This window comes from Drosophila obscura, unplaced genomic scaffold, assembly GCF_018151105.1.
Source record: "Drosophila obscura isolate BZ-5 IFL unplaced genomic scaffold, ASM1815110v1 contig_150, whole genome shotgun sequence".
NCBI lineage: Eukaryota > Metazoa > Arthropoda > Insecta > Diptera > Drosophilidae > Drosophila > Drosophila obscura.
Genome location: NW_024542736.1, coordinates 8578010 through 8600647, shown reverse-complemented (window position 1 = coordinate 8600647; position 22638 = coordinate 8578010). Strand labels below are relative to the sequence as shown.

The 22638-nt window shown below is 45.5% G+C and overlaps 8 protein-coding genes across 14 annotated transcripts; 5 read left to right on the top strand and 3 right to left on the bottom strand.

The window, feature by feature from the left end:
- Positions 1 to 2700: 2700 nt before the first annotated feature.
- Positions 2701 to 4996, bottom strand: LOC121403820. Of its 2 annotated transcripts, XM_041591648.1 has the most exons (3): positions 4569 to 4996; positions 3127 to 3332; positions 2701 to 3053 (listed from the first exon to the last, which is right to left on the bottom strand). In XM_041591648.1, exons 2-3 carry the CDS (start codon positions 3286 to 3288, stop codon positions 2841 to 2843), a joined length of 375 nt encoding a protein of 124 aa, XP_041447582.1. In that variant the 5' UTR covers positions 3289 to 3332; positions 4569 to 4996; the 3' UTR covers positions 2701 to 2840. The 2 variants fall into 2 exon arrangements, with proteins under 2 accessions (XP_041447582.1, XP_041447583.1); XM_041591649.1 differs by lacking the exons at positions 2701 to 3053; positions 3127 to 3332 and adding an exon at positions 3352 to 4327.
- Positions 4997 to 5479: 483 nt separating this feature from the next.
- Positions 5480 to 8081, top strand: LOC111077817 (modifier of mdg4). Its single transcript, XM_022372236.2, has 3 exons — positions 5480 to 5486; positions 7016 to 7252; positions 7353 to 8081. Exons 1-3 carry the CDS (start codon positions 5480 to 5482, stop codon positions 7886 to 7888), a joined length of 780 nt encoding a protein of 259 aa, XP_022227928.1. The 3' UTR covers positions 7889 to 8081.
- On the top strand, positions 8031 to 12939 carry LOC111077846. 4 transcript variants are annotated; one of them, XR_005967487.1, is made up of 4 exons: positions 8031 to 8120; positions 8215 to 8427; positions 8487 to 8738; positions 12488 to 12939. XR_005967487.1 is itself a non-coding variant. In XM_022372295.2 (3 exons), exons 2-3 carry the CDS (start codon positions 8247 to 8249, stop codon positions 8639 to 8641), a joined length of 336 nt encoding a protein of 111 aa, XP_022227987.1. In that variant the 5' UTR covers positions 8031 to 8120; positions 8215 to 8246; the 3' UTR covers positions 8642 to 9190. The 4 variants fall into 4 exon arrangements, 2 of the variants coding, with proteins under 2 accessions (XP_022227987.1, XP_022227988.1); XR_005967488.1 differs by lacking the exon at positions 12488 to 12939 and adding an exon at positions 8842 to 9200; XM_022372295.2 differs by lacking the exon at positions 12488 to 12939 and having other exon boundaries at positions 8487 to 9190.
- Positions 9623 to 22353, bottom strand: LOC111077840 (modifier of mdg4-like). The gene is given in 6 exon segments (XM_022372269.2): positions 9623 to 10097; positions 10100 to 10354; positions 20328 to 21168; positions 21504 to 21643; positions 21705 to 21961; positions 22226 to 22353. Coding segments are annotated over 5 exon segments (1785 nt in total). The 5' UTR covers positions 21919 to 21961; positions 22226 to 22353; the 3' UTR covers positions 9623 to 9762.
- LOC111077845 lies at positions 12642 to 13344 on the top strand. Its single transcript, XM_022372294.2, has 2 exons — positions 12642 to 12750; positions 12947 to 13344. Exon 2 carries the CDS (start codon positions 13015 to 13017, stop codon positions 13234 to 13236), a length of 222 nt encoding a protein of 73 aa, XP_022227986.2. The 5' UTR covers positions 12642 to 12750; positions 12947 to 13014; the 3' UTR covers positions 13237 to 13344.
- On the top strand, positions 12978 to 14743 carry LOC111077844. Of its 2 annotated transcripts, XM_041591651.1 has the most exons (3): positions 12978 to 13056; positions 13792 to 14194; positions 14285 to 14432. In XM_041591651.1, the coding sequence occupies exon 2, from the start codon at positions 13923 to 13925 to the stop codon at positions 14109 to 14111; it is 189 nt and encodes a 62-aa protein (XP_041447585.1). In that variant the 5' UTR covers positions 12978 to 13056; positions 13792 to 13922; the 3' UTR covers positions 14112 to 14194; positions 14285 to 14432. The 2 variants fall into 2 exon arrangements, with proteins under 2 accessions (XP_041447585.1, XP_022227985.2); XM_022372293.2 differs by lacking the exon at positions 12978 to 13056 and having other exon boundaries at positions 14102 to 14194; positions 14285 to 14743.
- LOC111077843 lies at positions 14669 to 16096 on the top strand. The gene has a single exon (XM_022372292.2). The coding sequence runs from the start codon at positions 14724 to 14726 to the stop codon at positions 15264 to 15266; it is 543 nt and encodes a 180-aa protein (XP_022227984.1). The 5' UTR covers positions 14669 to 14723; the 3' UTR covers positions 15267 to 16096.
- Positions 16768 to 18620, bottom strand: LOC121403821. 2 transcript variants are annotated; one of them, XM_041591650.1, is made up of 3 exons: positions 18465 to 18620; positions 16915 to 17475; positions 16768 to 16858 (listed from the first exon to the last, which is right to left on the bottom strand). In XM_041591650.1, the coding sequence occupies exon 2, from the start codon at positions 17408 to 17410 to the stop codon at positions 17036 to 17038; it is 375 nt and encodes a 124-aa protein (XP_041447584.1). In that variant the 5' UTR covers positions 17411 to 17475; positions 18465 to 18620; the 3' UTR covers positions 16768 to 16858; positions 16915 to 17035. The 2 variants fall into 2 exon arrangements, 1 of the variants encoding a protein (XP_041447584.1); XR_005967486.1 differs by lacking the exons at positions 16768 to 16858; positions 16915 to 17475 and adding an exon at positions 18128 to 18220.
- Positions 22354 to 22638: the final 285 nt, after the last annotated feature.

Sequence of the window (22638 nt, the reverse complement as noted above, 5' to 3'; positions counted from 1 at the left end):
ATTTGCGACTGTGATCGTGGTCAAAGCTGCACTTGATGACACGCGATTGGCCATTCTTGTCCAGTTCGGTCACAACTCTAGATCGACACACAGTCACATCCTGTGGGTTAGACAGGCAATTATATCATCATGTACTCCCTGCAGCAATTATATGTGTGGCAATACGCACCTTTTTCGAACAGATCCAGTAGGTGCGCGTGGCCGAGCTGCGATTCTTAACGAACTTCTCCTCGTGATGCAGCAGCACAGTCCTGCCCCGTTGTCCTTTTCCGAAAACGGCCAGCTCTGCAATATATTTAAGAATTGAATTAGTAAACGATATGGAAAGGCTTCTTAATTCAATGTATGATTTCTTTCTATGCAAATATGAGAGGGCGGGGCGCAATCGAATCGTAGTGCGAGCATTCAGTAAGTTTATTTGATCATTTTATAAAAGTGCGAGTTCTACAGATGATTATGTACGCCCGAAATGCCCACATAGGTGGGCTTCTTCTGGTGTGTTATCATGTGGGCGCGGCAATTCTTCTTGCAACAGGCCCAGTAAATGTTGTCGTTATAGTTGGCCCGACGCGAGTAGCGCTGTGCGGCGTAGATCAGAATTACACCGATCTTTGTGCGCTCGTAACGCACGCGATCCCAGTCGTCCAGCGTGCGTACACATTTCTGCTTGGGGGCCAGGCCAACGCGCATACCCTGTGGGCCCGAGCCCGAAGTCCTGGGCAAGAAACTCTCATTGCCATAGTTGCCCAGCACAGTCGGATCGATCTCCACCAATGCTGTAAAAAAGATTTAAAAAAAAATAAATAAATAAAAAGGAAAACAAAATCTATTTACATTAAAACATTAATTAGCATTTTGAAAATAAAACGACAATGGCACATAGATACAAAAAAAAGCATTTAATTTTGATTTAAATATAAATTAATATCCAGCAACCACAAAAGCCTTCAAACAGAAATGAAAAATTAAATTAATATGCGATTTTAATGAAGCTATTGAGGGGGAGCACTCACCTGTCTGCCAATATACAAGTGCAGGCTGCAGGATTGTTTACTATATGCAATTGAACTAGAGTTAAGATTTAAAGTATTTATTGGAAATAAGCTACTATTAGTCTATTTATTCTTTAGGATAATGCTGTGCTTAGGTTAAACAGTCACTCAGCTGCCACAGCTGTTTAAAACTACGAGACTATCTCCGTTACTAGTGATTGTGCACACCACTGATGTCGTAGCGCGACTGTCCGCTGGGCAAGACATGCGTTATGATGCGTGAGCGGCATTGTTTGCGCCACTTGCTGCACTTCCAGTAGACTTTGTCCTTGTAGGAGGCATTGCGTAGATAGCGATGTTCGCCGCAATGAAGGACACAGTTGCCGGCGGGTGTCTTGATGTACTGCACATCGCTCTTGGCGAGTCGAACGCGCTTCACAAGATGCTGTGGCATGTAGGATCGCCTCGACACGTTAACCACCCCAAAGGGCACTGAAAAGTGGAGGAAAATTTCACAGATTAGTGTAATAATTCGATGACTTATTTATGCTTTAACTTCTGGACGCTATCGGTTTCTGCATTGATATAACAGCTTAAGTATACGAGTATTAATTTTATTTTAGACATTATAAAGTAATCCCTAATTTAATGTAATGGCTAATGGCTGAGCTGAGGTTCGCTTCGTTTCGGTTCGACTTATTGCAGCTGTTGCAAATCCTCGATGCTTAGATTGAGCGAACGCAGCTCCAGCGTGAGATCCTCGTTGTGCGTTTCCGTTTTGATGTAACCGGACAGCGGTTTGCCCGCCCTGCAGCGCACCTTGGCCAGCGGACTAATCAGGGACAGGCGCTTCTTTCGCTCCATATTCTGGCAGGTGTGATGGCACGACTCCAGCACAATCTTGTGCACGCCATCGACCACATTGGTCACAACGCGAGCATTGCACTTTGTGCTGCCCTGCATTGAAAACAGAGAGAGAGAGAGAGAGAGAGACAGTGAGAAATGTTAGCGCACCTACAATAATATCAGGGTTTATAATAAAATAATGAATTAAATGGAATATAATATGGCAAGAGCATTGTACGGGTGGGATAGACTCACTCACCTTCTTGGAGCAGATCCAATACGTTTTCAGATTGCTGCGACGATTGCGCACATAGTTATGGCCGTTGAATGCCAGCAGCTTGCAGCCGCGCTGTCCTCGGATGAAGGTGAGCAGGCTGTGCTTAATGATGCCCTTCATGTCGTCCAGATCGGAATAGTCTGTAATGAATGCAAACGTGTGTTTAGTTGGGCTATTTAGTTAGAAGAGAAGCAGCAGGCGCACACGCGTAAGCACAAAATACAATTTGGTTTCTTGGGGCAACTCTTTGTATTATCTATTATAAATATATATTTATTTTTCTATACATTTGCGGGGGTGCACCCGGGTTTCGGGAGGGGAGGATGCATGCTGAATTAGAGCTAGGTGTACGACTAGTAGGGCGGATGGTTGTGCTCATCGCACTTGATGGTCACATCGTGATCCAGCACGGTCACCACGCGCGCCTTGCACTTGTGGGCGCCAGCCCGTGCACAGGACCAATAAGTCTTCGAGCCCGTCGACTTGTTCCTTGTGAAGGTAAAATCGCCAATCTTCAGCTTTCTGCTGCCGCGAAAGCCCGTGATGTACGAATAGTATGAGACGGCATCTGCGAATGGTAAGGAAACAAAAAGTGGTTAGTACAATGAACCTCGGGGCCTGGGATAACAAAGATCTTATGCCTAGAATGCAACTGAAACTAGGGACAACTTGGCTAACTTGAGTTTTATTAAGGCTGAAGTGTACATTAACTTAAGACTAGTCGGCTAAGTGGCTGCCGCTGGTGTGGCGAGTGGATCTGTTTTCGGTTCGGGCTGATCCTTGCTCCGATCAGCACGGGCGGCCGCCTCGGCCCGCTGCCGCTTCAGAGAGCCATATTTACGCGCCTTTGAGATGACCTCGTGGTTGTGCTCGCTGTTCAGGATCGTAAGGGTATCCGATTTGGTTTTGAGCCGCGCCCGACATCTCAGCACGGCAAACTGAAAGTGCAAACAAATGAAAACCATCGACAAGAGTTCTGGCTTGGCAGTGGAGGCTGTCGAAAACACTCACCTGGGAGCAGCGCCAATAGGTGACATCGTCGCGGCAAATGTGGCGATTGAAGGTGTGCTGTTTGAGCATGATCTGCCTGGTGCCGTACTTGCTGACGATGAAGAAGGGCGTGTTGGTGCTGACACCAGCACCGGCCAACGCCGAGCCATTGCCCAGCTCCATGGTCGTCTCGCCCACATCCACGCTAATGTGATAGTCGAACTTTGCTGGAATGGTAAGACGGAGGGAGGTGCGCGAGTTAGTTGTCTGACTGCTGGCTTTTGTGGGGTCGGATTCGGATCGCAGCCGCCCCTCTCCTCTCCAATGGGAAATAAAACACTTGTGGGCTTGATTTGTCAATTGTTTGGTTTACATTTGGGCAATAAGTTTACTGTCTAACAATGGGTTGCAGTTAAATCTAGGGCTAGGTCTAGGTCTATGGTGTATGGTGGAAATAGGGCTAGGGCTATATTATACATTCAGATCCTTGTAACACTAGCCACTGCAGTGCGCGGCATGTAAGTTGTGCTTGGTAAGGCGCGGCTTGCGGCTGAGCTCCACCAGGACATAGTGCGCCTTGCAGTTGGGCGTCAGGCAATGGTAGTAGGTGCGGTACTGCATGGCGCGGGTTTTCTTGTACGAGCGTCCGCTTATCATCAGAAATTCGCCCGAGGACGTTCGCTTGAACTTAACTGCGTCCTGAGCGGACGATGCGGACGAAGCGGACGATGCAGTTGATGCTCCTGCTACTGGGAAATGATTGGAGATTCAGATGGAGAGGGTGAAGGATGAGTTGGGATTATGAGATGGGAGCTTAGGCTAGGACAACTACAACACAGCTAAAAATCTACAAATATCGATTTGTTCTGTTTTTGTTGAATCTCTCTTTAATATTGCGTCGAAAAGTTGCCCTGAAAAATGAGCTTGGCGGGCACATTGTTGCCAGTGAAGCGGGGCGGATGGTTATGGTCATTCCTGCCCAGCTTAATGCCACCCTCCGTCTTGGTTATGGCCCGGGCCGCGCACTTATTCTCGTTCAGCCGCTTCCCATTGCCGTCGGAGCATATCCAATTGACGCTGTACTTGAAGCTGGCCTCCTTCTTGTACATGTACCCGTTGAAGACGAGATTGTAGCCCTGCTTCTGGTTGCGCATAAAGAAGTATGGTATCTTCTCAATCCAGGTGCCCTTCTGCAGCTCCGCCACATACTGGCCCATCGTGGCTGCAATGGAATAAGGGAACGATGGGCAACATACATAGAGTGGGTGCATGCTTAGTGCTACAGAATGTCCAATCACCGGATTAGCATCTTAACCAAGAGAAAAACACACACACAGAGCTTGGGGGAATCAAATGGTTTATTGTGGAGTAATCTACTAACATTGCTTATGATAAATAAAACACTAAAAGTACACATGTAAGTATCCATGTAGGTATCGCGCGAGTGGCAAAAGGAGACTCACCTGGTGCATCTGGTGTCCCGCCATATTTTAAGCATCACCAAAGTATGCGGGACACGGGGTAAAATGTGTGGATCAGAACATTTCATCTTTAACTTTCATTTTCAGCTCATTTTTGTAACTTTTTGCTGTTACTTGATGCCACATAAAACAACAACAACTGACACTTTGTGCTCGCTGCACGCACACGCAATACACACACGCTAGCACCCAGGCACATACACACGCTGTCATATCCACAGGACAATTAAACACACATTTTGCACTCTCTACATTTCCATTGCACTGGCAAACATTTGCCGATTCTCTTTTACACATTTTTGAGGTAGTTGAGAAGCGATTAACTAATTGCTTTAGCACAAACAATCCAAACACAAGCGAAAACCACGGCGAAAAAATTGTAAAACAATCCAAACACCAAGCTAGAGGTGTCAAACCACCGAGGGCACTATCGATAGTATCGATGTTTTAGTGCTAGCCTCTACTATCGACGGTTTTGCGACTATCATGATAGTATCGAGCTACAGTCGTTGAGCTTTTGATGTTTGGATTGACTGCTATAAAATACGAAGACACATTTGTAAACAAATCGACAGGTGGCATCTAATTTTTACAATGGACAAGTTCCTAAAAAGTTTCAATGGTTTTATAATTATTATTTGAGCCCCAAACTATTACGATAGTATCGATTTTTTTTTTCAAAATATTCAACGTGTTGATATTACTCGATTTTGATATTCAGTTTAATATTACTAGCTAGTTGGCCCTTTCAGCCCTAAAAAAATAATTTTATCCGATAGATACATCCATTTTCTACAAGATTAGCTAATTTTTAAAACTCCTGCTTATTGCATTTTTTACATAATAAGGCTCAAACAAAAACGGCCAAAGCATAAAACGAAAATGTTGACTAAATGTGCCGTCAGTGTTGCTACTCAACCAAGTTTCTTTTATGCGTATGGGCTTTTGTATACCCTATTTCCTTTAATTGCTGTTAAATTTGTTGTTCCAAGCTCCTTTGAAACATTAATATTGTATTTTTCTTAAATTTAGATGTTTTTTAACTATTAATGCATATGTTTTGTGTTTTATATATTCATTTAGCCCGGTTCTGATACCTATTATTGGAACCCGTGAGCTGCAAAATTTCGTTAATATCTTTAAACAGAGACTGAGTAGTTTCTGCATTAATTGGAGCCTGAAATTACAAACAATATCTAAAGTCCATAATATCCATTTTCCTAAGGTATGCAGATTGCTGCTCATTTCGTGCCAAAGTTGCACAACAATGCTGCCTCTTCATTTCCCCATGTTGCTGAATTTTTTCCCATACAAATCAAATGTATCTTACGGGAACCGTATGGAACGTCGCAACAATGAATCTTCATTCCATACGGCGTTCCCGTAAGATACATGTTTCTACATGTTTCTGAAAAGAGAGATATGGCGAGCCCTTAACAGAACAGAAACAGAATGTGCTGCTGTGCTCACTGTTAATAACATGTACTATCGGTATCAATAGGTTTTTCGATATTTTTACGGTATAGTTTGGTATATTTCTAAGGTGTATTAATTTTAATTTATTTTTTTTTTTTCCAATTGAATAAATAAACTGTAGAGCCGTCAAACGATTGATAGTTAAACAGGGCTAAGCTAATTTTTTTTCTCGGCATATTTAAGGCATAGTTCCAGTCACATTCGACAAAACAAATCAAGTGAAATATTTATTTTTGAACCCTATTATCTAAACAATCCCATTAAAAATAGTTTTGAAAACTAGCCAATCCTCAACAAAATTCAACTATCTAGTCTACTATCTAGTAATATTAAACTGAATATCAAAGATGACGAATTTCATATCAGAAAATATCATGGTATAGCAGCCCGCAGCAACTACGAATTGCACGAGTCTGGCAACGCCACAAAAACGACGTCACATTCGTTTTATGTTGTTTTTGTTTGAACCTTAATATGTAAATAATCCAATAAAAAAGACTTCTGAAAACTTTCCAATCTGAGAGGGCCAACTAGCCAGTAATATTAAACGGAATATCAAAATCGAGGAATATCAACGTTGAATTTTTTTAAAGAAAAACAATCGATACTATCGTAATAGTATCGGTCTCAAATAATAATTAAAAAACCATTGAAACCTTTTAGGAACTTGTCCATTGTAAAAATTAGATGCCATCTGTCGATTTGCTTACAAATTTGTCTTCGTATTTTATAGCAGCCAATCCAAACATATCAAAAGCGCAACGTTGTAGCTCGATACTATCATGATAGTCTCAAAACCATCGATAGGGCTAGCAGAAAAATATCGATACTATCGATAGTGCCCTCTAATAAACTACATTAATTTTAATTTATTTTTTTATTTTCCAATTGAATAAATAAACCAGGCGCAGCAGAAACTTGTTCACATTTGTTTTATTTTGTTTTTCGTTAAGTCCACACCGGCGTTAACAGCTTTTCTAACCTGTTGCTTCGTTTTCATTCCACAGCAGCAGCCACATCAACATCATCCGCGTCCATTGTGGCTGCAATTCCTCCACGCAAACGCGGTCGACCAAAGACGAAAGTCGCCGCAGATGCAGCTCCCAAGTTGAAGCTGATTGACAAACTTAAGGAAGCCACGTTGAATGTAGCCGCCAGTGAGCAGGCTGTATACGCATCCACCACCAAGGGTAAGTGGCAAGGAGCGCTCAACTTCAGCCTTAGCCTCAGCTGCAGTACACCTGTTGCATTACTAATGCCTCCCCAATTGACGTTCCTCTCCCCGAACAGGTGGCGTGAAACTCATTTTTAATGGGCACCTTTTCAAGTTCTCCTTCCGCAAGGCGGACTTTTCGGTTTTCCAATGCCTGTACCGGGAGCACGGCGAGGAGTGCAAAGTGCGGGTTGTGTGCGACCAGAAGCGTGTCTATCCGTACGATGGCGAGCACGCCCACTTCATGCAGGCCAGCGACAAGAGCTGTCTGCCCTCGCAGTTCATACCGGGCGAAGGCGGTGCCATTGCATCGTCTGTCAAGGACAAGGGTGGAAAAGTGGAGCTCCTGATAAGGAAAAGCAAGCCCAAGGAGGATGAGGACGAGCAGGAAGAGTTTGAGATCCACGAAATCGATGACATTGAAATTGATGAGCTGCCGCAGGTGGAAACAGGCGAGCAGGAAACGGCTAGCGCTGCTTCTCCGGACACTGCAGATGACAAGAATTCCGGCCTGGTCCTGACCCTGGTGAAGTCCGAGGACGTTGATCCCACCGACTTTCGCGAGAAGATCAAACGCCGTCTGCAACGAGCTCTGCAGAACAAGAAGAAATAGCTGGATGATGGATGATGCTGCTGCTTAGGCACAGAATCCAAGCCGCCGTGCCTTCAATCTGACAAATTTTAAATACATTTTCTTTACTATTCAATTCACTTTGCTACAATTACTAGGTTTTGCACCATACACAAAAATACAACTAAAACTTACTCTAATTTAGATTTGCGTAATAAATTTTGATGTCAATAGACTCACCTCGCGTGCCCCATCCATCTAAGCATATTACTTAGTACGTAAGCCTATCAACGCTCTGTAACTGCCACCATTCCATTCCACATTGATTAATGCAAGCACCACTCTAATTTCGATTCTCTATTTTTCAGTTACACAACATGTCCGGAATTGCGGGCCGCAGATGTTCCTGATTAGCCGCAAGGGCGGCACTCTGCTGGCCATCAACAACTTTCTCTATCGCTCCAATCTCAAGTTCTTTGGCAAGAGCAACAACATTCTCTACTGGGAATGCGTACAAAATCGTTCTGTGAAATGCCGCAGCCGCTTGAAGACCGTGGGCGATGATCTCTATGTAACAAACGGTTTGTAGTTCGCACTTTGAAAACAGTTTCTCGATACTCATTGCTTTCCATTTCCACAGATGTGCACAATCACATGGGGGACAATGTGCGCATAGAGGCGGCCAAGATGTCTGGTTTGCTGATACACAGAAAACTGAGTTCCCTCACATCCGCTGACCGCTTGCAGGGTTCGTGGAAGATGGAAGACGAAGCCGCCGCCACGCCCGACCAGTAACCATGTCCATGTCCGTTTTAGACATTCCCTTATCGTCCAACATCAACTAGAATTAAGCTATTGTTTCCGCAAAGCCGAGCCTATTTAGCATGGATAAGTAAGTACATTTTTGTATCCGGATCGAACCATCAGCGTTTTGCGATGAGTTCCACAGACGATCCCCTAACCGAACAGTCCCGGGTGATGTGTATTTATTCCAGTATAGAATGTCAGTGGTCGCCAGGGCCCTATCTTTTGAGAATGGGAAAGTTTTTTGCTGCTGCACGGGCAGTAAAGACTACCAACTACTGCTTTATGGCAATCAGACGATCATACACGCAATGTACTTTTTGAATGTCTGGCCAACGTGGCAGCTGTACAAAATATGATCTCTGCAAAATAAAGATTGGGTGGCATCAAAATGAAAGCCAACTGTAGCTAGCAACTTGCCAAATTTTGTGCACTCGAACGTACAGAACAGGATTTGAGTTTACTTTTTTGTAACCAAAGTCTCCTTTAAATACATTTTAATTAATCGTTATCTTTGGGTATCACTCGAGTAAGATTTCCATGGATTTCGTATTATTATTTTTAAATACCTTTTAGCCCCATATTTTTGATATGTTTAATTCTCACATTCTTGTGGTTGTGTGAAGAGCAACAGCTGCGATATTTGATCTCGTTTCCCACCATAAAGGTGGACGCTCTGGCCCGGCAGCCCTTGTGGTGGTAGCGGCAGCGCCATGATCCAATCATGTCGTTTCCATCGCGTATGCGATGTATGATGAACCTTTCATTGGCTATAATCAACTTTGGGCGCTTGCGGGGGGATAATTTGAATTCGGCGGAGCCATCAAAGTCCTTGGACTTCCTGACATAGCGACGAGTTGTCGAAACTGAAAGAAACAGAAAGAGTTTAGAAGGTAAGCGAGTTGTTAATGGGATGGTTCTTATAGTTAGCGCTAAGATTGAGTGTGGATAACAAATGAAAAGATCTTTCTATGCATATTTTATTGTGTATCTAAAATCCTTAGAGCTATTAAAACTTATAGAAAAGGTTGCACTTAGCGTAGGTACTCTACATCGACATCTCAGTACGGAAACCACAGACAGAGGTGCCCCATCGCGCATTCAAATGTGGGCTAATAGTCCTTGTTGATATAGACAGCGCCGTGGTTTTGGTGCTGCTGCTGCATCAGGGCCATCATTTGCGGCGGCTGCACATTGGGCAGGGCTAGCGACATGGGCATGGGCAACGTCGGAATAGGCACAGACATGGCCAGATGTGTTGCTGCAGTGGAGTAATTTGTGGGCATCTGAGCCAAAGGCTGCTGGTGCTGCTGCTCCAGCTCCAGCGGTGGAGTGGACGGGTTCAATGGCACGCATTTGCTGCCACCGGCTGCATTATTGACCTTGGCCTGACAATACTGCTGACAGAGTGAAAGGAGATCCTTGTGACGCCGCTTGATGTGGCTGAGAAGTTGCCCGTGGACTTTGTGGTGCCCGATATAAGGCCGTAGCAGGAGGTGCAGGTGGCCTGGATGGCGCCTGCCGTTTTCTGGCTCGGCTGTATGTTCCTATAGAACTTACCGTCCAGGATTTTGGGTAGGGTAAATGGCTTGCGAAAGGACTCGTCGTCGCCCAGACAGGTGACGGCCAAGGACGCAACAGAAGCCACGGTGGGCATAGGCGTCGGTGTCGTTATGGTTGGCGGCTCCAGCTTAATCTCAACATCTGAAAGCAGAATCATAGGAAAATCAGGTTAGTAAAGAGGCACAGAAACATTCGGCAGGCACTAGTCTATGTACAAAACGAACACGCACGCAATGGGATACATATTTAAATAGGTTTTAATTTATTTAAGTAGAGCTAGGACGCAAAATAGAACTTTGACTTTGACTACTGCTGAGGGATGGATGGGGTGGGATAGGGACTACTGCAATTCGGGGAAATCATCGAGCAAGTCGGCCGAAAGGTCCATCGAATTCACTTCCGGGCCATGAGTGTGTGGCGATCCAGCTATGCGAAGGGTTACATCCTGCACCTTGGACGTGACCAAGGTGGCGCGACAGCTGTGCTTTACATACCGCGAGCAGCGCCAGAAGACATTCTTCAAGCTCTGTCGATTCACAACATATCTGTAGCCCTCGTACACCAGCATGACTCGACCGCGCTGCGTGGTCGTATATTGGATGCTTGTGCTGGCGCTCTTGTCCTCGAACAGAGCCTTCAGGGACTGCAGCACACCTGAAAGAAGCAACAGAATTTGGATTGTGTTAGTTGGGACTGCTTGCCAGTGGGAGCAACACAACCTGAGAGGGAGAAATTATGGGCTACTTGATAAGAGGATCGAGCAATTAGGTTACTGATTTTTATTAAGTCAGTTTACAAACGCAACAAATAAATTGGCAACTGTGTGCGCTATATACTAATTCTTGGCATTCTTGGCTGCAACCGCCTTTAGGGTCGACAGCTTGTGGTCTATGAACTCCTGGACAGTGGATGCTTTCAGCTTGTCGCCGCGTATGGCAAACACCTGGCACACATGGGCTGCAACAAAAGAAGGGGGAAAGTGATTTTATTCTGCACAATGTGTCTGTTGCAGCGGCGGCTATGTACTTATGATGGCATGCAGCAAGCTCTTATCTGGCTGTTCCTTGCCCTGGGCAATCCTCATCAACGTCTCTTTACCAATCACCAAATCCGTGACACGCGAGGCGTAAATCGCTGGCATGGGTATGTACGCCTTGGCCAGAGCCCCTTTCGACACGAAGACAGGACTGCCATCATACAGGGGAATTGCGTCGCTTGAATCGTCACTGGTCGGCTTCTCGGCCAAGTTTGGATTTACGGCTTCCGGCAACGGCTGCCGGGCTTCCTTTGACACCTTTTCGGGAAAACTTTTTGGCACGGACAGCACATCATCTGTAAGTGCACGCAAAAAGTAAAAGCATTATTTCAGCACAGCACTGTGTTTGAGTATATGTATGAACAATAAACGTAAACAAAATAAAACACAGTTCAAAAGGTTGTAGGCTTTATTGGGTCAAATAATCATGGGGGGCAGCGTACACTTGGAGCGTATAAGTGTCTGGTACAGACCAGGGCACGTATGTTCTATGATTTATTAAATTAGACACTGCATAAAGGCGAATAAACCACAAAATATATATAAACACACACGCAAGAGGCACAGAAATGGACTCCTGCAGGGCTGCATCGGCGAAATGAATGCGGTCGGCACTATCGATACTATCGGAAAATTGTAAAATGCGGATAAATAAACAATTTAGCAATTGAACCGTTCATATAAAAGATATAAAAAAATAAAAACAATTTTAATAGTTTACACGCATAATTTCCATACAAGTACGCGCGATGTTCGGCAAAATATTCAACCATCGACAATATCGATAGCGCTATCGACTTTTTACCCAGCCCTAAACGCCATGAAAAAAAAAAACTGCAACAATACGATGTGAATTTGTTATTAATTTTTAATGCAAGTAAATGTAATTATAGTGGGAAAAGGAATAGGAAAAGTGAATGACCTGAGTGTACGGCCCGTTGTGTGATGGGACCTGGTCCAGCCTGGATCTGCATCCTGGCTAGAAAGGCGGGTGTCCAAAGTGATTTGTGACTTCGAAATTTGAGGGCGACGCGACGCCTCCAAATTGCAACAAATGTGTACAAAAATAAATGAAATGATCAAACTGAAGCCATGTAACACGCTGTCAATAAAGTGTTAATGCAACAAATGAAAACTACTACGTACTAGAATATTATTTGGCGGATCTGCATTGGGCCCAACGCTGTGCGGAATATGTCTAATCAATATCCCTCTACAACATAATTTTTGTCTTGCAGGGATCGAAGATGACTACAAAGTGCAGTTGCCGCTGCCGCAGCTGCATCCCCAACAGCCGCTTCTCAAGCGGAAGTCAGTCTCTGGCTCAGTGAAGAAGCAAAGCTTCAACCACCTGGACGTATGCTTCACGCGCAGCAATCGGGGTAACAATCTGCTCACCATAGACGGCAAACCCTTTACGCTAAACCGTCGCATCAAGGATGCCTGCTACTGGGAGTGCGTCAAGTTGCGTTGCAAATACATCAAGTGTACAGCGCGTGTGGTAACCAAATCAAATCAGATCTCGGCACTGCGCGGCCATCACAATCATCCCTAAGTCGGAGTCCCTGTGCCATCTCATTTTTAGTCGAATAAAACGTTTTTCTGTTGTAACAAAATGCCATTTGTAGCTTCTGTATAGTCTCGTCTAGCATTCTGGAGGCTTAAATCCGTTTAATAATGCCTCGAACTCCTTGCAGATGGCGATGGTGTGTACCAGCTGGTGGCCAATCGGCGCGGTGGCCAGAACCTGATCTACAAGGGTCACATGTACTCAGTGGAGCGCAAGTACCACGCCAGCATCAATTGGGTGTGTACCAAGAACAGCAATCTCTTGACCCGTTGCCCCGCGCGCTGTGTGACTAACTCGAACGACAGTAGCATCAAGCTAAGTCACAGATCCCACAACCATGCCGCCAATCTGTTCAAGGTGCACAAGCCCAGGCAACTCACACGCGAGCGCCGACGGCACAGGCGAAGTGTACCTTAGTCTTAATACTTAATATAAATCTAAGCTCGTTAAGCCTGTAATCTATGTCTAATCGAAATCATTCCGTTGCATACATCACTAACCAAGCCCGTCTCTAACTCTACTTGCATGCAGCCTCTCCGCGCCGTCGCCTGCCGCAGTACTGCAGCCGCTGGGCCGCTGGTGGTTTTACGCTCATCGATGGGTACCGCTTTGTGATTGGCTCCCAGGCACAGCAACGCTGCTATCTAAAGTGCTCAAGCTTCCGCAGCAAGTGTCGCGCTCGGGCCATACTGAACAAGGCGAATGGAAAGGTTCAGCTCCGCCACTGGGCACACAATCACACACGGGGCCAGCAGCAGCAGGCCATGGCGCGGCGTAACTCAAAGGATTGAGCAAGTACCAAACAAAACTCATTATTACCGAATAAACAAGGCAAATGTTTCAACATAAAATACTTGACCGCTTTTCACTCATATCTAACTCGGAGATTAACACATAATATCATCACATAAAATACTTATATTAACTTGTTGAAGGGTTTACTAACTTGAGGCTTCTTTTCCTTTGCAGCAGGACAGGGACAGGAGTTGGCCGAGTATGTGCGGTCGAAGCGCGGCACCGGCCTGGTCTACTACGAGGGCAACACCTACACGCCCAACGAGAAGCTGCGGGAGGGCCAGAAGAGCCGCGATTGGAAGTGCTCAATGTATCACAAGGCCAAGTGTCGGGCCCGTCTTGTCACGCGTCTCACACGCAGTGGAGATCTCATACACGTGACCAGCAGATTTCACACACATCCCACGATGTACGACCAACAGCAGAAGTCAGAACCGGGCAAGGACGCCCGCAAGTTCCTCCTTAAGCTTAGTCCGCACAAGAAAGATCCCAAGTAGCCGCATAATCGTCTCGTTCTAGTGTAGAAACAGAGACGCTAAAGAGACTTGCTTGCCGACAAGCAAAATAAATCCCTATAATTGTATGCACAGTCTTGGCTTTTTATTTGGCATGCAATTCCATGGATATTTTGTTTATAAATTATATTAACATATTGATTTACTCTTTGCAGAATTCATGGCCATTGGCAAACAATTGCCAGTGCAGTATATATTGGACGAAGCAGGCAGAACAATGAAAAAGTGTCCAGTGTCCATTAGGTTCATCGAGGGACAACGAAAGTCGGTGCAGCTGGTGTGTGGCAGCTATGCCTATGCCAAGAATAACAAGTATGGCTCCACCACCTACTGGAACTGTCGGTGTCGTCGCCACGGGCAGGCGCCGTGCAAGGCTCGCCTCTCCACCACACAGCTAGCCAACGGCCGGTTCACAGTTCACCTCACGCGACCTAAGCACAATCATCCGCCCAGCAAGCGTATTAAGCGTATGCTTAGCCAGAAAGAATCTCTGAACGTAGACACTAAGCCTAGATCATAAGCAGCAAATATAAATGGCAAACAGCATTAAACCTACTCTTGTATCTGTATCTGTAGATTTAGTGAAGTCTGTAAATGAAATGTAAACTAATCAAACTGGCATTGTTCTTGTCCACAGAAAACAGCATCGCCATCTACTCGGCCACATCGCGCGGACGCATGCAGCTCATTTATGGCGGGCAGCCGTTCATCTTTGAGAAAACCCTGAAGCTGTCGTCGGGCGAGGAGAAGCGTTACTGGCGCTGCAATCAATGGTGGAACCAGAAGTGTCGCTCACGTGTGTTCACAGTCAATGATATTGTCTGTCCGCTGAATCGTTTCCATACGCACGAGGAGATTGTACGACGCAAGAAAAGAGTTCGTCGCGTGCCGGTCGGGGCAGCCGCCAAGGTTGTGACAACCGTCACCCGGCAGCAACAGGAGGCGGCACAACAGCAGCAGCAAGACGAGATTCAAGAGCAGCTGGCCAGCGATGCAATGTTGACAACTGCATTGGAGGATGAATCGCCGGCCACCATTGATGTGAACGAGCTGGGCATGCACCTGAAGTACGAGGAAATAGTGGCCGATGTCACAGGCATGGTGGGATCCAATCGCGTGGTCACCCGCAGGAAGTGAGATGCAATCACGCACCAACTCGTATACACACGTAGATTTAATTTGATTTTAGGGCATAGACACACAACATACAATATATGGCATACAATTCAGCTTCTAGCATATATATACATATACATATATATATACTTATAATTAAACTATCTTCTAATAAACTTTAAAAGCCTTTGACAGTAAAGAGTGGAGTGATGTCCCCCCGCAGCCATATTCCAGCTAAAGCCCTACCAATACCAGCCTACACCTTACTAACCCACCGGGACACATGTTCTCTTTTTGCAGAAAACGAAGATGCGCAAAAGTTCTACTTCACCAAGGGCCAGCGGGAATCCGTCAAGCTGAACTACGCCGGCCATAGTTTTGTGAAGTTCATGCAAAACAGTCGCGGCACCAAATGGATATGCGCCACCCGCTCCACGACCAAGTGCCGTGCCCGTGTTCGCACCAATGAAAATAATTCTCTGGAGATTCTACATGAGCCGCACAATCACGAAATGCCACCGAAGCTGGAGAAAAGACGTCACCGTCAGAAGATTAAGGCGAGGAAAGTGGATTAGAACGTAGAACTTAACGAGCCCTAAAGACTCTAGTTTGAGTACAAAATAATAATGGTTATCGTCATTTTAAGGATGTGTAAAGTTTAATTGAATTTTTGCCTTTATTGCCATATACATACGTACATACATCATTTATCCAATTTAATCTCTAACAAATGTCAGTACATGGCTATAGATTGGAGCGTTTTTCTCTTGTCAAGGGTAAATTTATGATTTTCGTAGTGATTATATTGTGCTCTCTGGACTAGGGCTTAATTAAATGCCAAAATAAGTTAAGTTTCTGTCGTTTCTGAATGTAGCTCTTCAAAGCATTTGTCACACATCCAATTGGTACCTGGGCAAGTATCGCACCAGGTTCTGATCCGTTCGAGACCCTGCTTACCCTTTTTCAGGCAATTGACGCACTTGCCCTTCATTCGTGGCACTCCCACCAACACAAAGTTATGATTGTTGGCCGATGTGCTCAAGATATTGGCCTTGCTTCTCAGATCAATCACCTGTACTAGGGGCTGCGGTTTGGCGTTCACTTTTGGTGGCATCTTACGAACCGTTGTTGGTTTTGCGGCTGAAACTATTTTGCGTTTCGGGACTGCTGCTTCAAGGAAAGGGCGGCGCACAATCATCTTCTTAGCAGTGGGCAAAGGTGATGCTGCAATGGAAAAATGTGAGTTAATAAAAGTTTCGAAATAATAGCTACAAATATAAAATAAAATATAAGCACTCGTCGAAGCTGTTTTTCAATTTAATGTTTATTTAATTCAATTATTCTAAGGGCTCTCGAGAGCTTTGTTCTTCATGGAATTAGACTGGAATCGAACACCCTGGGCACAAATGTCTTGACATGGCTGGGCGGCTCATGGTTATGTGCACCATGCTGTGCCACTATAGCCTTTTGCTTGGTGGTCAATCGTGAGGGACATTGTAGCCTCCTATACATGGCACAACGATAAAAGGTCAGGCACTTGGCCAAGTTCTTGGAGTGGCAGCTGTAGGTGTAACCTTCGTGGACTAGCTGCCCTCGATAGGTGTAGGTGAGCACTGCAAAACAGAGGAGAACAATGCCATTAGTGTGCTATAGAACGGGTCACACTTACATATGTCTTGGACAAGATATGGGTGGGCGTCGATTCACATTGATTTGTATCTTTATTTGACTTAATTATTTAGTAACTATATTGCACTGCTGGGACCAGGTGGACTGCTAGACTACCAAACTTAATCGTGAATGAGCATCAGTGAGGCGTGCATCAGCTCATGGTCCGACAGCTCCAATGTGCCCGCATCGCTGACCAATTGCTGTGGTGCCATTAGCTCCTGTTGTTGCTGCTGCTGGTGTATCGGCAGCTGCGTAATGCTCTGCAAGCGAGCTAGCTTCCGTTGCGAGCTGGCTATCGCGAGACGATTCCGTTGCAAAATCTTGTCGATCTTCTCCGTGTGCGGCATGTGGTTGTGCGGGCCACCCGTAATGTTCTTCAGCTTGCCATTTTCCAGGACACAGCGTGAGCGGCAGCGCTGTTCATGTTTCTTCTTTGAGTAGTTGTGACAGCGCCAGTACTCCTTGTTGCTCTTGCGGCTGTGGCAGTTGTACATGAAGCCGTTCAGGACCAGGCAGGGCGTCGACCAGGGGCTCTCGATGAAGACCAGCTCCGCGCCATCTGCAGATAAAGAAGGGAAGACTGCAGTTAGTGTCGGTGACCAGCAATGGGGGGGATGGGGATTAATTAGTGAGGATCGTGGCTTAAGACGGAAGTGACTGGACTAGCCCATCGTTGCGGATTTAATTTATTAAAAGGTTAAATACGAACGCGAATACAAGTGAACTTAAAAGAGGCTTAAACTAATATGTCGAGAATAATACGAGCTACGTTAGCTTCTAGAGTGCCTTAATCTTGAGCAAATGACGATGCTGCAGAGGCTTGACGACCTCCACTACTTGCTCAGTGATGGGCTGCTGGTGATCCTCCTCCTCCTCCTCTTCGACAACATCGGGCTCGGCCAGTGCCTGCATTTCGATTTGCGTTGCCTCGGAGGCTGGCAGAAACAGCTTGCACTCCTTGCCATCTTTGGCTGTCATGATGCTGATGTTGCTGCTGTTCAGGTATTGTGATATCTTTGGGTTCGATGTACATATCTCAATGTACTCCTCCAGTTCCTCCTCCACTTTGTACAGTTGACGCTGCCCGATGCGAGCCGCATGCGACTCGTGGTTGTGCAGGCGTCTCGCATCCACAAATTCCCCATTCTTCGTGATGACCACCGCCTTGCAGCGGAGCTTGAGTACGTCTGCACAGCGCCAGGTGGTCTGCCCATTGGCCTGTGTTAGTTTCTTGTTATAGATGTAGTCCCTGTACACTAGCTGGGCGTTCTTCTTCTGGCTGCGTATAAACTTGATTACTCCGTCTGCGAGATGTGTGTGTGGATGAGTGGCAATAACAAGAAGATAACAAGAAGGTAGAGAAAAGAGTAAGTAGACGCAACACAGGGCAGAGTAAGCTAAACATAAATAGGATTACTAATAAAGAGACGCGGCTTAGGCGCTACGTTAGGCTCGGCGAAATAAAACAACTTTTGTTTAGAATTTGGCTGAAAGCAATTTATTCGTAGATGAAGAACCGTATGACCCACGAAGAGCTCGCCTACTTACGGACGACTGCATTTCCATCCACATTTGTTCACTTTCAGTAGCATAATCACAATTATATTTATACCGGATCATCACAACACAAGTTCACGAGAAGTATCCAAAATTGAGGATTTTCTTGCGGTCAAGGAGCTGGACAATGACCTCGACCGTGTGAAAAGCAACGAGAAACTATACGCCATGGGCCGCATGTCACCATTTTAATAAGTATCACTTAATTTATTTAACACACACAAATGTTTTATAATGTTTTCACCGTCTTTATTTTATATTCTTCTTCTTCCTTTTTTTTTATACATTTATTTCATTTGCCTATCGATAAAATATTCCGATATACCAGAATTTCGCGGAAATAAATGCGCCCTGGTCGACAATGGGTTAAGAACGTGTAGTTTCGTACGTGTCCATCACTGTAAAACAGCTTATTTCATACACTCCCGTTATATACGTAATCCAATCACGATTTGGTAGCGAAAATTTAAAAACAAAAAACCACTAGAGTCGTGAGTTTGTACAGAACTAGATACGATATATCGTGTAAATTGGCTGCCATACTGATATGGCAACTCTGCGATAATAAACAATGTGGCATCCCTTATCCTATTTGAAACGCGCATAAAGGGGACAGCTTACACACACAAACAGAAAAAGGAGACAGCTCTACACCAACAATGCATACGACAAGCAGGATGAGCACCAATGTCTGGGTCGACTGGTCCACAAGGACATTAAAGCATCCACGTTTCATTGCGTTGCGCTCCTCAATGCCATGGCACTTGCCGTTCAAGGGCAACAAACTCGACGAATAAGCGGTTTTGCTGGACCGACTGCAAGTCCAGCGCACACATGATTTATGATTGAAACAAATTATTGTGCATCCAGACTACAACGACGCCCTTGTAGATGACTGGCTTTATTATTCAGCCCATTGCATGCCGCATTCCTTTGGGAATTGCCAAACCAACGACGCTTGTGGCAGCCGACTTAGACTTGATTGGTTCTGAATCGGGGAAGAATATTCACAGCCGCCGCATCAAGCCTTATGCGCTTATAAGCGATTCGCAGTTTTATGTGCTCCGTAGATAACAGAGCAGATATTTTAGAGAAACGGAACTGCAGCCTGGGTCGCCTTTGATAGGCGTTCGAATGGACACAGGTGTGACAACAAATTTACTATCTAATTGTGGGACGATTCGATCCGTTCTTGTCAGTGCCATACATGTTTAATGTTTATTGCCCCCATACAGAAGTTGGATTTTCAATCTAAATGGGGAAAAGAAGGCCCGTCAACGCAAATAATACCACCTCCTCCCAACCCAAACCACAAGAAATTATCTGAAATTTTAAAGTAATATATAGGATATTCAACAATAGTTATATTACCATAAAACTGTAGAACCATCTCCTCTAGAGCCACAATCCAGTTTCCAGCATTCCGGGGGAGTTGATCATCTGGACGCCGCATTTAAATTCAACACTCTACTTACCCTTTCACTAATTTTTGTAACGATTCGCGGGACCAGGCGCATTAGCGACTACCGATCGGCCCATGTTCTTTTGCGGAGTTTAATAGAACACAGACTTGCTTAAATACTGGCTTTGCTTGTTAAGCAACGCTTAAATAAGAATCTGTCGCAGATTTAAGCGTGCCTATCAAACCTTAAGAAGACGTGTCCCACTTGCGAGCTGCCAACAGAGTTTTCTCGGAACAATTAGCAGCTCATCGGCTGATTGAAATTGAAGTCTGATTAGTTGTCAGATCAGATAACTCTTTGGGTGCAATTCGCAGATGGGTGACACATCCACTTACTAATATTACTTAGAACTAACTGGCGCTGGGCCGGTCACAGTAAAAATTCAACCAACCTTGAGCCTCAGTGTTGCCTTGATCCGCGCTGGTGTCGACAAACGATGAGTCGCTATATGTCTGCGACTTGATCACGGCTTTTGATGTGGTCGCTGTGGCACTGTTGCCGCTAGTATTGGCTGGTGCTTGAGGGCCGGCATCTTCATTTTCCGTAAAGTAGCTGTCATCGTAGCGCATGTCACCGTATGTGTCGTCCTCTACATAAGTGGTATCGCCATCACCTGCAGCATCGCCATGGTCCTCGGAATATTCAGGTTCCGCCTTTGTGGGCAATTCCATGGGGAGATCAATGTATTCAGCTTCTTCTTGCTGCTGGGCTTGCTGGCGGAGTTGCTGCGACTGATGGTGGAGCTTGGTATCGGCAGCGGACACAGTCTGTACGGTGATTTGCTGCGGCACCAGCTGCGTGGTCGACGTGGTCGCAGTCTCAGTGGCAGAGTCCAGGGGATCAATGACGTTGGCGGAGGTGGTGGTGGTTGTCTTTGAGCGCTTCACGCCCCCAGTAAGACTACTGCGTTGAGCAGTACGCTTGTTTGTTGACACCAGCGTTGCGGTCGTTGTCGTTCCGGTCTGCATCTGTTGCGTCTGAATGTGCTGCTGCTGCTGTGCTTGCTGTTGTACAATGGCTTGCGGTGCGGATGTTTGGATAACAATTTGGGTGGTGCCCTTGTTGTCCTCGCCCAGGCCGTCGTCGACGGTCTCGATCTTGTAGCGGGCAGAGGCACGCGGCTGTTGGCGCTGAACGCGCTGGGCCGGTACGGGTTGTGGCGGTTGTTGTTGTACAATAGGTGCTGATGGTGGGGGGGTTGGCTCCTGCGGTGGTGGCGGAGCGGGATCATTCTGCAATTCGATTGTTTTATTAGTTTATAAATATTTATGATTCTGCGCGATTTTCAATTCGCTGCAAACAAAACAAAAAAACAACAACCACCCAACGTTGAACGGTTGTTGCTAGGCACGTCAGAGCGAGACAACGGCAGCGCACACAAGCGGCATACAACTGCCATCTCTCTCACACGCGCACGCCTGGCGGCATTCGAGAAATTTCTCGGTACAGTCAAGCCAACTCTTATACAGGCCGACGCCTGTGTGTATGTATTGCGCTCGAAAGGTGCTGCTGCGCTTGGTAGTAGTTGTTGCTTTTTTGGTACATGTACTCAATTTTGTATACTCACATCGGTCAGCCCCTTGATTTGCAGAGACTCGGCTGTGCTTATGAACGCTGGCAATGCATCCTGTTTCACGTTCACCTCCCCACAATACATGAACTGGATAAGGTCCTTCAAAGCCGAATGGCTCACGTTATTCAGATACACTAAAAATTCAAATTAATTAATCATCTGCCTCATTCCAAAGAGTGTGTGTTTGCTACTTACCGAATGCATTGGTGTTTAGCGGCATGTTGGTGAACATCTTGCGGAACAGGGGCGAGCATACCGACAGGACAAGTCGGTGGGCCTTAACAATTTGCCCCTCGGCCACCAATGAGACGTCCACGAGATCGCCCCGACATAGCGACTCGTGGAACCCCGCAGACAGATTCGTGTTGAAATTGTTCCAACACAAACTGAATTGCTCGTCGTCCGCCATCTTGGACGTAGCAAAAATCAATAATTTTCTGTATATGCGTCGCCTGCAATGGGAGAACAGAAATGCATTTAATGTTTTTTCCACTTTTTTGTTTTGCTTGGTTTGTACAATTTCAGTTAATATTTTTGTTTACAACCGCCACCGAATGCCAAAAAAGAGAACCGAAAAATGCCTCGTTCAGGGAAATTTTCAGCGTGCGTGTGTATGCGTGTGCGAGAAAAAATTGCATCGCTTCTGGCATTTTGTACATTTACGGCCCGTAAACAGTGAATTTTAACAAATACTTGCTGTCCACTTGTGCACTCACCTCTTGAGTCAATATTTTTTCAAATAAAATACTTAGTTACAGCCAGATAGTTAAAATAATTTACTTTTTCTCGCGCCTGAACGCGAACGCGTCTGTTTTTTTGTTGGTCCGAAAAAAGTGTGACCAGCAGCGTGACAGCGCTGATAACGATAAATACCATCCGTCAAAAAAATAAATACCATTAAATACCAATTCAGTTCAGAGAAATACCATTTAAATACCATACCAAAAAAAAACCAGGGCAATCCGGCGATCAAACGAAACTTAGCCCACTTAGCACCCCTAGATTTAAAAAGTTGAGCACACTTTGTTGAACCGAGGAAATTGATACTGTTTGTAAAGGCTCCTTGTAGCTCGATCCTCCTTCTTACTTACAAAACAGAAATGACCACCGACATCTTTCACCTGTAATG

What these genes read in the sequence shown, in the direction of transcription:
- LOC121403820 (XM_041591648.1), bottom strand. Translation starts at nt 3,288, where the DNA reads ATGGAGCTGGGCAATGGCTCGGCGTTGGCCGGTGCTGGTGTCAGCACC. An exon ending in CCTATTGGCGCTGCTCCCAG is followed by an intron (nt 3,054 to 3,126) that starts GTGAGTGTTTTC and finishes TTGCACTTTCAG; the next exon opens with TTTGCCGTGCTGAGATGTCG.
- LOC111077817 (XM_022372236.2), top strand. An exon ending in ATACGCATCCACCACCAAGG is followed by an intron (nt 7,253 to 7,352) that starts GTAAGTGGCAAG and finishes CTCCCCGAACAG; the next exon opens with GTGGCGTGAAACTCATTTTT.
- LOC111077846 (XM_022372296.2), top strand. Translation starts at nt 8,247, where the DNA reads ATGTTCCTGATTAGCCGCAAGGGCGGCACTCTGCTGGCCATCAACAAC. An exon ending in TGATCTCTATGTAACAAACG is followed by an intron (nt 8,428 to 8,486) that starts GTTTGTAGTTCG and finishes CCATTTCCACAG; the next exon opens with ATGTGCACAATCACATGGGG.
- LOC111077845 (XM_022372294.2), top strand. Translation starts at nt 13,015, where the DNA reads ATGTACTCAGTGGAGCGCAAGTACCACGCCAGCATCAATTGGGTGTGT.
- LOC111077844 (XM_022372293.2), top strand. Translation starts at nt 14,290, where the DNA reads ATGGCCATTGGCAAACAATTGCCAGTGCAGTATATATTGGACGAAGCA.
- LOC111077843 (XM_022372292.2), top strand. Translation starts at nt 14,724, where the DNA reads ATGAAATGTAAACTAATCAAACTGGCATTGTTCTTGTCCACAGAAAAC.
- LOC121403821 (XM_041591650.1), bottom strand. Translation starts at nt 17,410, where the DNA reads ATGTACAACTGCCACAGCCGCAAGAGCAACAAGGAGTACTGGCGCTGT.